This window comes from Zootoca vivipara, chromosome 7, assembly GCF_965207765.1.
Source record: "Zootoca vivipara chromosome 7, rZooViv2.hap1.1, whole genome shotgun sequence".
Lineage (NCBI taxonomy): Eukaryota > Metazoa > Chordata > Lepidosauria > Squamata > Lacertidae > Zootoca > Zootoca vivipara.
This window is the reverse complement of record NC_142590.1, coordinates 73553463-73565533: the sequence shown is the minus strand read 5'-3', so window position 1 is coordinate 73565533 and position 12071 is coordinate 73553463. Positions and strand designations below refer to the sequence as shown.

At 47.6% G+C, this 12071-nt stretch overlaps 1 protein-coding gene and 1 long non-coding RNA gene across 2 annotated transcripts in view; one reads left to right on the top strand and one right to left on the bottom strand.

Annotated features, from left to right (window-relative positions):
* Positions 1-377: 377 nt before the first annotated feature.
* On the bottom strand, positions 378-3458 carry LOC148685136 (uncharacterized). Its single transcript, XR_015951153.1, has 3 exons — positions 3291-3458; positions 2024-2160; positions 378-1609 (listed from the first exon to the last, which is right to left on the bottom strand). It is a non-coding gene; the product is annotated as an uncharacterized LOC148685136 (long non-coding RNA).
* Positions 3459-4781: 1323 nt separating this feature from the next.
* DBNDD2 (dysbindin domain containing 2) overlaps positions 4782-12071 on the top strand; it is a 34901-nt gene continuing 27611 nt past the window's right edge. Inside the window, exon 1 of the mRNA XM_060277274.2 lies at positions 4782-5032. Coding sequence (XP_060133257.1) covers positions 4990-5032 — 43 coding nt within the window. The 5' untranslated portion in view covers positions 4782-4989. The remainder of the gene's footprint in view (positions 5033-12071) is intronic.

Below are 12071 nucleotides of genomic sequence, written 5' to 3'. Positions count from 1 at the left end.
ACAAACTTGCAATCTGAAGTAGTACAGTCCATTCTACCACTTCATTTTATTTATTTTATTTATTTTGGGACGCAGAAAGGAAGCTTTGGGTTTCCTGCTTATAAGCCACTAATCAACATGTGGTAAAGGTTTCTCCTTTGCTGCTCTGTGTAGGGGAAAGTATATGTAGGCAGTATTGCTGCAAATTGCCCTGGAGATCTGAAAGCACAAGAAATGCATTCTGATACAAGTTTATAATGTTTTGTATTACATAAGTGTGTTATTTTAAGAATACCGTTGCACACCACCCCAATCTCCTAGTGGTGCGAAATTCCAGGCATTTACCCAGGGATCGTGTTTCCTTCGGAATGAAGTACAGAAGAGACTGTGGTGTCTTTATGAGACATAGTTTATTTAGACATCTATTTATTTACCCGAGCCTACGATGAAGGGGTTTGTGACATTAACACCCCAAGATGGTCTTGCTTCTGCCATAGCCCTAGCCTTGGATTTAAGCAGAAATCAGGCATGGCTCTGTCTCCCAGTTGTCCAGCCTGCAGCCTTGCTTCTTTCTAGCTTCTAGCTCACCTAACTCAACTCTCCGCCCTCGCCTTTGTCTTTCTAACTACCAGACAGTTGAGGAAAGGGGGCAGGGTCCACCTATTTGTACTCTGGCACAGAGCCACTTCCTTTGTTGCCTTAATGACCCATACTTGGGCCATTACCTCACCAGGAAGCTAGGCTGGCTATTCCAGAAATCAAATCCTTGCTTAGATTTTAACACTTGCTGGGTCCAGGAATTAGAAGTGTCTTGGCATACAGCCTACCACCTCCCCCAATTTTGTGTTATTTCACGTGTTAAAGCAGTCATTTTGTGTTATGCCACAACCTCGTGACAGCCATTTTGTGACTCGTCGGCATCCATGTCACTTTCCAAATTTGGCCTGTAAAGGTTTGCAACTCTTGATCTAGATTTATTATCAGTAGTGGCTATTGTTATAACCCACACCAACACCCAGTGCTGCTGGGAGAATGGCAGTGACTTCATCTTACCATTTTTGAAAAAGCAAGAATGGAAAGAGGTTAACTTGACTGTGTTCAGCTGGGAATGCGAAGCAGGAAGTCTCTGGGATGCAGGCATGGCTTGGTAGGATAGAGGGCACCTACCTGACGTGGGTGGCGCTGTGGCCTAAACCACAGAGCCTAGGGCTTGCTGATCAGAAGGTCGGCGGTTCAAATCCATGTGACGGGGTGAGCTCCCATTGCTCGGTCCCAGCTCCTGCCCACCTAGCAGTTCGAAAGCACGTCAAAGTGCAAGTAGATAAATAGGTACCGCTACAGCGGGAAGGTAAACGGCGTTTCCATGCACTGCTCTGGTTCGCCAGAAGCGGCTTTGTCATGCTGGCCACATGACCTGGAAGAAGCTGTACGCCGGCTCCCTCAGCCAGTAAAGCGAGATGAGTGCCGCAACCCTGGAGTCGTCCGCGGCTGGACCTAATGGTCAGGGGTCCCTTTACCTTTACCTGAAAATCCAGCACTGCCTGTCCGACAAAGCAGGAACAAAGCATAGAGGGAAGTGGATTCCTTACATCCATCCACTGTGGCTAGGAGGATAACCAACCACAAAGGCCTAGAACCGGGTGATATGGAGGAAAGCATCAGTGCCATTTATTTTTACATTTTTATTTGGCACTACCTCCCAAGCATTCAGGCGGGGCCAGCCGACCCATGAAGCAAGGGGAGGTACCTCAGGCGGCACGATTCACAAGGGCAGCAGCTGCAGCCTCCAAGGGATGAATTCTGTTGCCACTGGCAACAATGACTGCAGTGCACTCTTTGGGGGCCCAAACTGCTTCCTCCTCGGTATCCTTCCCCCAGTGCCAATTCTACAGTAACCTCTCAGTGAATAGGAGGCTCCTTCTAACACCAGGGACAAAATGGCAAAGGTTGCCCTCTGCATGATCTAGAGCAGGCTCCTTCCACCACCAACCCCATGATGGCCTTTGATCCCCACGTTAACCATCAGGGTAAGGTTGATTCCCACCTTGCTCCTGACGTAGATCTTTATTCCGCCCTCGTTCCTGGTGTAGATCTTCACTAACCCCCTTCTTCCCTGGCTAGGAGGAGCGCCATTCTGTAGTTCATCTCAGGTGCCAAAATGTCTTCAGCTGACCCTGCATTCTGGGAGACAGCAACTATTTTAGCAAGGGTGGGGGATTTTTGGCCTGTCAGATGTTACTGGGCTGCACCTCCCATCTCCACTGACCACTGGTCATTCTGGCTAGGGCTGTTTGGAGTTGGGTGTCCAGAGGGCTATAGGTCATAGCAACTTGCTGAAGGCACACAAATGTGTATGTTTTCAGCAGCAGCTATTGCATCATTTTTTCACATCCGATCCAAGTGTGTCCCTACACCAGAGGTGGAGAAAAGGCAGGTTGGGGGTCTACTGCCAGATATTTGGGTGATTTGCCAAAGATTGGCAAAGGAGTTCCACATCCCTATTTTTTTTAACAATAACAAACAAAGAAGCAGAGCCATAGCTGGGAGGCGGAGGAGAGTTAGCCAGTTGTTTGGGTTTTTTGTTTTTGTTTTGCCACAGGCGAAGCCTCCAGAGGGGTGCCATTGAGGCTCCCAGTCTCTCTCTGTGTGTGTACACAAATCCTCATGGGGGGAGGGAGAGTGCCAAACGGGGTCTTTGACCCAGGTGAAATAAAGCCTAGTTTTGCCCCTGTAAAAAAGGTAGGGGTCTCCCTACCCACCCAGCTCCATATGAGGCTGCTGAAATGGATAAAACTTAACAGAAAGCCAGGAATGGATTTCAGTGTAAAAAGATTGTTCTGGTATGCGTGCATACATACTCATAAAACCTTAAAATTAACTGCATGCCACCCCCTGCCCCCCATTTTTAATTGAGGGACCTTGCTTGCGATCTATTGAAAAACTAACACAATTTCTAGGAAGCGTGAATTGTGTCCACCCCTGTAATATACCATGCTCATTCTCCCCTCTCCATGAGGGGATGGAGTTCAGGATTGGGCCCAAGGCACAGATCCCAAACAGGGATAAGTACTGTACATAAGAAGAGCTCTACCATGTTAATAAGCCCACCGAGCCTAGAATACTGTTTTCCCTCAGTGGCCAATCAAATGCCTCTTGGTAGCCCACCAGCAGGTCACAGAGGCAGTAGCCCTCTCAGGCTGTTGTCCCCCCCCCCCCCCCGCCACAAGCGACTGGCATTCAGCGGCTTAATGCTCTGAAAAAAGGGAGCCCATATAATAGTCATAATCACTAATACCAATTGAAAGGCTTACGGTCCATTAATGTGTCTGATCTGCTTTGAAAGTGATCAAAGCTGGTGGCCATAAGCACATCTTGTGGTGCAGAATCCTCCAAATTAGGCGTGGTGGGAAGAACTTCTTCAAACCAGTCAATAATAGACTGAGGTGGTTTGTAACGAATGTAGCTCAGGAATAGGATTTCTAGGACAAGTAGGAAAGACACAAAATAGGCGATTATGTAAAAATGGACTCCCAAGGCTATTAGCTGCTTAGAACCATTGCGTATCTATCATCACATGCCCCATGTGTTTTAAGACTAAGCATTCTTTACCGATACTGTATCATCCTCAGGCAAGTGGAGAGACCTTGATTTTCCATTTACAATGTGGCGCCTGCCCTACATGCTCGAATTCCCTCTGCAATGGGGTGTGAAGAAGGTAGAAAGTGAACACCTCCCCCCCCCCCCGCGGTCACCCAATAAATGTGAGACAGCTTAAATCATAACTCATGTGTTTGAAAGACTGTGCAAAACAGCATATCCCAATGTATATGTGCAGGTGCAAATTTAGGCTGACTTTCAGAGGGAAAGCTGTCCTGTTAAGCAAAGGGTTTGTGTGTGTGTGTGTGTGTGTGTGTGTGTGTGTGTGTGTGTCTTAAAATGTAATTTGTACAAGGGGCATACCAAGGTATTGTGGCAGAGATGGGGAACATGTCGTTTTCTCATCAGCCCCAGTCAGTATGGCCAACTATCAGGGATATTAGGAGTTGTAGCCCAGCAAAATCTTGAGGGCCACGGGTTCCCTGTCCATAAACATAGTGTGAAACAATGTGTTCGCTCATAGGCGCAGGGTGAAGGCTCACATTGGAAGCTGCATTGCATTGAGTCAGACCGCTGGGCCATCTAGCTTAGTACTGTCTACACTGGCTGGCAGCAGCTCTCCAGGATTCCACTCATGGATCTTTCTCAGTTTCTCCTTTAGATGCAGGAGATCGAATCTGAAGCGTTCTGCATGCAAAGCAAATGTTCTACCCCTGAGCGACCGCCCTTGCAAAGAGCATCACGCTGGCAGAACCACAACTACGGTTTGCCGGGGTGGGGGTGGGCATTGTCGTCAAGGACTGACAGTCAATAGACACCTCCACTAAGACCCCAATTTCTCTAATGGCTCCTGCTTCTACTCCCCCATCGGTTCCTGCCGCCAGCTCGCCTCGTTTGCGTGAATCGTGGTTTGCCTTTCGCTGCTGCCTTTCTGCTGCCGCGGAGCCGAGCCTTTTCAAGTCGCAGGGAGTGGGTGCTCTGATGTCTGTCTTAGGGGATTTCTGCGGCAGACTCAGCCGCCAGCAGTGAAACCAAAACCCCACCTCCTCCTCCCTGCCTCTTCCCCCTCGCTTCTGGTCTTGGCAATGGTACAGGCAACGTAGGGAGGTGGGGGGAAAGCCCCTTTGAGAGCTGCGCCTCCCCCCCCTCGCTGATAAACCACTTGGTACGCTCTGCCTGAAGTCCCAGCCAGCCCTTCCCAAGCCAGAGCTGGAAGGGAGACGGGCGGGCAGGCAGGCTGAGTTCGTCTGGCGGCCAGAGCAGCCCCAGAGTTGGACCACTCCTTGGGAAGATGAGAAGACTGCTGGGAGCTGCGGAAGGACCTCGCCTCTGACCTGCTTCGAGGGGCGGTTCAGGGGGATCCCCGGGACGGAGACTGATTCACTGCTTGGGCTGTCATCCTCTCTGAAGGCGATGTCAGGACCTGAAGCTCACAGCCACGGCAGGAGGCTGCCCTGTAAGTCTGGGATTTGCTGAGGGAGGGGGGCAGGAGCTGGTGGGTGCATGGGAAGAAAGGTGGGACGGGGTGGGGGTGGGAGGGAAGGCGAAGCAGCGCCCCCTCTTGCCTTCCCATCCAAAACTTTTATCCGGCGTTTCTGTGAAATGGGCTGAAGCTTTTCCGCGCTGCCGTTGTCTGAGCTGAGAGGCAAGGCACAGGCGCTTGTCAGGCGCAGCAAGGAAGGCGTAGGTAGGGCTTCTACCCGTCTCTGCGAATTGTTCCAGGCTATAGCAGGGTTGAACAGCAGCAGCCCATGGCTCAGTGGTCAGTTAGAAGCGCTTCTCTCCAGGTACACTGAAAGCAAAACAAGGGGTTTGAACCCCGAGGAGGGTAGCTCTCTGGACACCCCCGCCCCCCACGGTTTTACTGTTGGAAACACGGGCTCATCAGCTTGGAGATAGATGTCAATTCTGTAGGGCTGCTCTGGGCACAGCTCAGAGGATTGACACCTCTTTGTAATGATCAACAGCTGGGAGCCATCCTATCCATTGTCTTGTAATTGTAGTCACCCATTAGTATTGTATATCATGCAAACAGCAGCCCACGGCATTCCTTTCACAAGTTGAGCTGACAAGCATGCCTGCGGTTGTTGTCCCTCTTATTTCACACACGCATGCACAATCTGTTTCTTGTGGCTTTCACCTTATGAGCAGACCTCTTCTCAACCTTGGCCTTCTGTCCCTTCCTCGTTAGCATTCTGAAAATACACCTTGGCAGAGCCTCCCCTGCAAGCCTTAAAGGAGCCTCCGTGTGTGCTTGCGCTGTATTTATGGATAAAATGGATGCATTTGATCACTTCTTGGCAATCATTCTCTCTCTCTCATGTTCCCACTAGAAGGTTTTGTTCCAGGAAAGGAGAAACTGTAGCTCTGATAGGCAGGGGGAGCATAGGTTTATATTTGGGTCTGCAAGCCACAAACTGTAGACCCCTCTCACCACTAGGGCTTACTGTTACCCCCGTGGGGAACGGGATTTGGAACTAGATGGGTTCTTGATCTGATCCAGCAGGATCAGTCCTCTTCACTTCATTTGGTTTTGTTTTAAATATTCTTCCTCTCCCGGGGGGGGGGGGGTTAGGAAGCCAGAACTATGCTCCTAAGCATGCTGATTTGCAAGGTTCCTGTGGTGGTGGCTTGCTTCCAAGTGAACGCTTGCATTATAACCAAATCACACACACCCAATAGCCCTCTTAAAAACAGCACCTAAGGAGGCCAAAGGGAAGGGGTTAGGACATGCACCCTGCTGTAATATGACCGAGCATTCCTCTAGAGGTCATAATCCCTCTGGGCCCCACATGCCCATCAGTATTTTTCTTTAGTGAACACCGAGAGCTCTGCTGGAGCTGAGCAGGGGTATACCTAGTCCAATTTCTGCTCCCCACAGTGGGATTTTCCAATGGGGAATCCACAGGCAGGCCGTGGGCGGAACAGTGGCACTGCACTGTTGTTTGTCAGCACTGGCATTCCGTATTCATGTTCCCTCTGATTTCCAGCCTATATCCATCACGACACAATGACTGTTATCCTCCATGCTTGTTAAGCTGTAAAGGACGTGCCACAGCCACCCCCCAACATGGTGCTTTCTCTATGTGTCTCGGACTACAACTCCCATCAGCCCCAGGCGGCCCAGACTGGAGGTGATGGGACGTGCTATCCAAAGCATCCAGAGGGCACTACGTTGGGGGAAGCTGCTCCAGGAGCTGTTGCCAGGGTACCGATACCATTGCTTACTACAATAACACCCCTGTGAAAAGATGCCAGGTGGGCGACATCCTTCCTCATTTGCCCCGCTTGACACTTTCCCTTGTGAAATATGTCATCCGCCATCCCCACAGCCCACATGCCAGTCGCATGACCCCCCCCACACACACCCCTTGCGTGGTGCGCTGCCAGCTTTCTTTGCCACGCAGTGCCCATCTTCACGTCATTTCATGCACAGGCAGGCTCAGCACTCTGCCGCCTCCCCACCTCCCCGTGTATCCCTGCACATACAGTACATTCTGCTGCCCCATCAGATTTTTTTTAAAAAAATAGGAGAAGAGACTGAAGATTAAATGCAATGACGTATTTAACATCACACTGAGTATCGGTGCTGTTGGAATTATTCTTTGGTGTATGTGTGTGCATGTTTGTCAGCAGGGCCGATGTTTTTCTGAGATGGGTTATCCGGCATCTCTTCCGGTCCAGGCTGAAGGCCTATATTCCTTGAAGGATAGGCTGCAAAGAGCAATGCCGTAACATTGGCGCCGAGGGATCTACTGCTTATGTCATTCCTGGGGAAACGTAGCTGAGCAAGAGAGGTTGTGGACTTCCTAAACTGTCTTCTGCTCATGGGGATGAGGAGAAGGGGAACTTGGGAACAGTGGAGAGATAAGAGTATTTGAGGATGAGTTGGCCTGAAACCAGAGGCCCAGCCAGAATCCGTCAAAGACTCTTGTACAAACGCTCCACCCAGCCTTCCTCTGGGATATGATACTGCAGCAAAAGCATAAAATAATCCAAACCACTGTGGGAAGAATTGTAGGAGGGAGGAGGGCAGGAAGGCAATCAAGGCAGCGGCTTTTGGCACGGATAGACAGAGGGCTGAGAGGAAGAGAATGGGGGCGAGGAGGTGTCACCCTATGACTCTTCTTTCCGTCACAAATTCATAATAAAAAGCTAGACCAACCAATCCCCAAATCCCTCGAGTCTCAAAGCTAAAAATATCCCCACAGATCCCTCTCCAGCAGAGAATACATCATAAGACCCTGCTATTTACAGGGCCAGGAGCTGCTTTATATAGAACGACGAGTAGGATAAAACCATGAGTGCATTAGAGGGGATGACGGGAGGACAAGAGGCTCTCCAAGCACCAAGGACAACAAACTGTGACAGCTTCTGCGTAATTCCTTAACCAGACTGAATGAAGTCATCATCACCACCATCATTTCCACCTAAGTTCAACCTAATTGCTGTTTGCCTTCCCTGAACAGTTTGTAAAAGGATACTTTGGGGCTTGGCTACTGAGCAAAAGAAGGTTTCAAATGAGTTCCCCTGTGGGAGAGATTTCCTGAATCTTGCGGTTCTCTTGAAAGGTCTCACACAGGCCACAGGAACAGCCTTAATGCGGATTAAACCAGTAGCCCAAATACAGTCCTTAGGGAAAGAATGGTGTCTGAACTCAAATTTGGATGGAAGCCACACCCTTTGGTGAGAAAAACCTTGATGTTTAATCCCAAGCACATGTGGTTATGTGCAATGAGAGCAAGGCATTCTGCATATGCTCAGATGAACTGCCCTCTCCAGCTACTTTACAAATGCAGAACCAAACAGACCCCAGTGATGCATAAACTCATGAACCGTTAGTGAAAATAACTACTGCAGTTGAGCAGGTTGAATAAACCTAGCCGGAGCGATATAGGATGCTCCTCTATATGACACATGATCTCTGAACTACATACCTGTAGTTTCAGGAATATATTATAGTATATTTTTGTGGAATATTCATGGCTGTGTGTGTTCTGTAATCATATTTATGAGTGTCAAATCTGGTATGGAATGCAGAATTTACCAAATTCAAAGCAGCCGAGTTTCCTTTTTATTTTTAAAACAAGCTTCTAGCCCCTTAGGTTTCAAATATAAACTTGAAAGTCCTTGTGCAATGCCTTGGGGGATCTTAGAAGCCTGAAGTGGATGTGAGTAAGATTCTGGTACAGCTCTTTGCAATTGTCTTTGACCAGCAAAAGAAGAATAAATCATGCAAAATAAATGTGCACAATTTATATATTATATGCACTTCTTGGCCCATCTGCTGATGAAACCAGTTGTTTGGCAGAACTACAGAGAATATCCCTTCCATGTTCCTGGAAGACAGAGAAATATATATTTTTAAGACATCTTTATTGAAAGTTAGAAAACATGGTTGTTTAGTCATTTAGTCGTGTCCGACTCTTCGTGACCCCATGGACCATAGCACGCCAGGCACTCCTGTCTTGCACTGCCTCCCGCAGTTTGGTCAGACTCATGTTCGTAGCTTCGAGAACACTGTCCAACCGTCTCGTCCTCTGTCATCCCCTTCTCCTAGTGCCCTCAATCTTTCCCAACATCAGGTTCTTTTCCAGGGAGTCTTCTCTTCTCATGAGGTGGCCAAAGTATTGGAGCCTCAGCTTCACGATCTGTCCTTCCAGTGAGCACTCAGGGCTGATTTCCTTCAGAATGGATAGGTTTGATCTTCTTGCAGTCCATGGGACTCTCAAGAGTCTCCTCCAGCACCATAATTCAAAAGCATCAATTCTTCGGCGATCAGCCTTCTTTATGGTCCAGCTCCCACTGGTCCAGCTCTCACAGAAAACATGGTACCATGCACTAAACATGGTAAGTAAAAGAGAGTAAAAGAAAAAGAGAAATAGCACCTGTGTAGAAGGCAAAGCAAAAGGGGGGGGGAGAGAAAACCAAAACTGTATACTTTACAAAGTTTTTATTGTAGTTCACCAGATCTTAACCTTCTACAGTATTTGTAAGAATGGATTCCAAATATCATTGAATATGTCCATGGCAAGTCTGCAATAATATGCAAGTTGTTCATATGTTGTGAGTTTGTATAAGTCTTCAATACAATCGTAGAAGGGAGCTGCATTTTTATTTTCCCAATTCATCAATATGAATCTTTTTGCTGTGGTAAGGGCATTGAGAGTCCACTGTCCTTTTGTGTCCTGGATATATAATTCAAAAGGATATTTTACACTGTAAATGTAAGATTATTCCGTACAATTCTGTTGATAGTTTCAGTTACCTTCTGCCAGAAATCTTTCAATATAGGACAATGGGGGGGGGGAAACATACGTTTTAGAGAAGACAGAGATCTTAAACTCTGAGCATAGTGGAAGCGCTAAGCATGTAAGCTGAAAAACCCAGATTTCACTTCAGCCATGAACTCAGAAGGTGGTTTCTTTAAGCAAGTCACCATTGCTGAACTTCACTTTCCATCTGCAATATGAGAATAACAATGCTAATCTACTTGCATAGTTGTTGTAAAGATTAATTTATGCAAGGTCCTTTAAATACCTGAAATGTAGCAATGCATGGTTACTAGATCCACTATTGAGGTGCAACCTGGCAAGGATATTTCTGATGCTGTTAAATTACACTGGTGCCAGTGGCTTTCTCCCTGCAAAGAAAATCTCAGCTGCAAATGATAATTTTTTATCAGACTGCAGTAAGGGATAGAAGGGTTACATTTCTACCATGCCTTCTGCCACCCCCATAATTACCAGCTCTCAGCTGGTAATTTTTAAAATCCTGCTTGCTAAATCGACATCTTTGGAATGTGTGTCTGCTGTCAGGAGGAGGGAATATTTTTCAAAGGTGTGTTGTAAATGTGTTAAAACCAGATCATATGTGAGCATACAGCTCTCCAGGGGCCTGGAGGAAGAAGGAAGTAGGAATAAAAGTTGTTCAGGTAGTCCTTATTTGCAAAATGAGACGGGTAGGGCTCAAACATTATTTAGAAGCTGTTGCCTTTAATCTGCAAATATTTACCCTTCTCAGTCCTAGATATGCAAAGGCTGGCTGGTAGGCATTTTGTACATGCTCAGACGCTGTGGGCAGGTGCTGTATAGAAAACATTCCGGCAAGTTGTATGGCAGCTATGAGTGCTGTTTTTGAACCAGAGTCTGGGTGGGGTTTGAACCCTGGTTCAGATTTAGCCCTGCATGAAGAGGAAAGGTCCCCTACACTAGTTCCTTTTGGTTTTTGAACCTTCCTATCTGAACATTTTCCATTTGTCTTCCATGCTTGAACCACGAGATCTAGAAACTTGATGGGAGTCTGAGGAAGCAGAATTCTGCACCATGTGTGTTGACTGTGAACAGTTATGAGCATAATAAAAAAAGAAGGCCAAAGGGTTGCGATGGCAACCGTAATGGAGTCTGGGAAAACAGTCTCTTTCTCACACATGCAAGCATTTTGTTTTACACTGTGGCCGGGTGGGCAGCCCATAAACCATGGGTTAGAAATCCAAATGTGGTTTGCATTTCCCATCCCAACCCCAGAATCTGTGGCCTTCATTGGACCCAAAGAGTTATACCGCTGTTCTTCCAATCTTGCAAATGTGGTTGTGGCTGTTCCTTAGGCCCCAGCTCTATTCCGAGTTTTTTACGCTTTTAAACAGTTGGGAGCTTTTCGTGGACCTTAAAGAGCCTGGAAATGAATAAAAGCCTCCCGCCCCCATCTTCTCTTGGATTTATGCCTACATTAACAATCCTCCTCCTCCATCCCATTCTTTCATTTGTGTTGCCTGGCGCATAGAGAGCGCTTTGTATTCGGCATCCAGCAGGACAAGGGATAATGACAAATGCCACCACTCCCAGCAGAAATGCAACCAGACAATCCTGTCAACTCTCTTGACCAGAATAGGGCATTGCCTGCATTCTCCAGAACTCTTGGCTCCACCCCATCCTCTGTTCCCAATACTTCCATGTAGATTCTCTCCACTGTCTGGCAGCATCTCCTACAGCCATTGCTTTCTGTGACGAGATAGAGAAGGTTTTGCTGTAAGTTCTGTGCTTTTCATTATTTAGCCACAATAACCATCTAGTGCCTCTTCCTTCAGAAGGAGTCGGTCACTAAATACCAGGTATTGGGGAAAACAGCATGGGAGGGCTGTTGATTTCATACCTGCTGCCTGTAGGCTTTCAGTTGATGTCTGGTTGGCCTCTGTAGGAAACAGGATTCTGGACTAGATCTGAACGTTTCATCTGATCCAGCAGGGCAATTAGAATCATTGGAAGGTGCCTCAAGGCTCACCTAGTCTGACGCCCAGCAATGCAGGAATCTCAGCTAAAGCATCCAAGACAAGTGACCATCCAACCTCTGCTTAAAAATCTCCAAATGAAGGAGAGCCCACAGCCTCCTGAGGGAAGCCATTCCACGGTTGAATAGCTCTTACTGTCAGAAAGTTCTTCCTGAGGTTTAGTTGGAATCTCTTTTCTTGTAACTTGAAGACATTAGTTTGTCCTGTC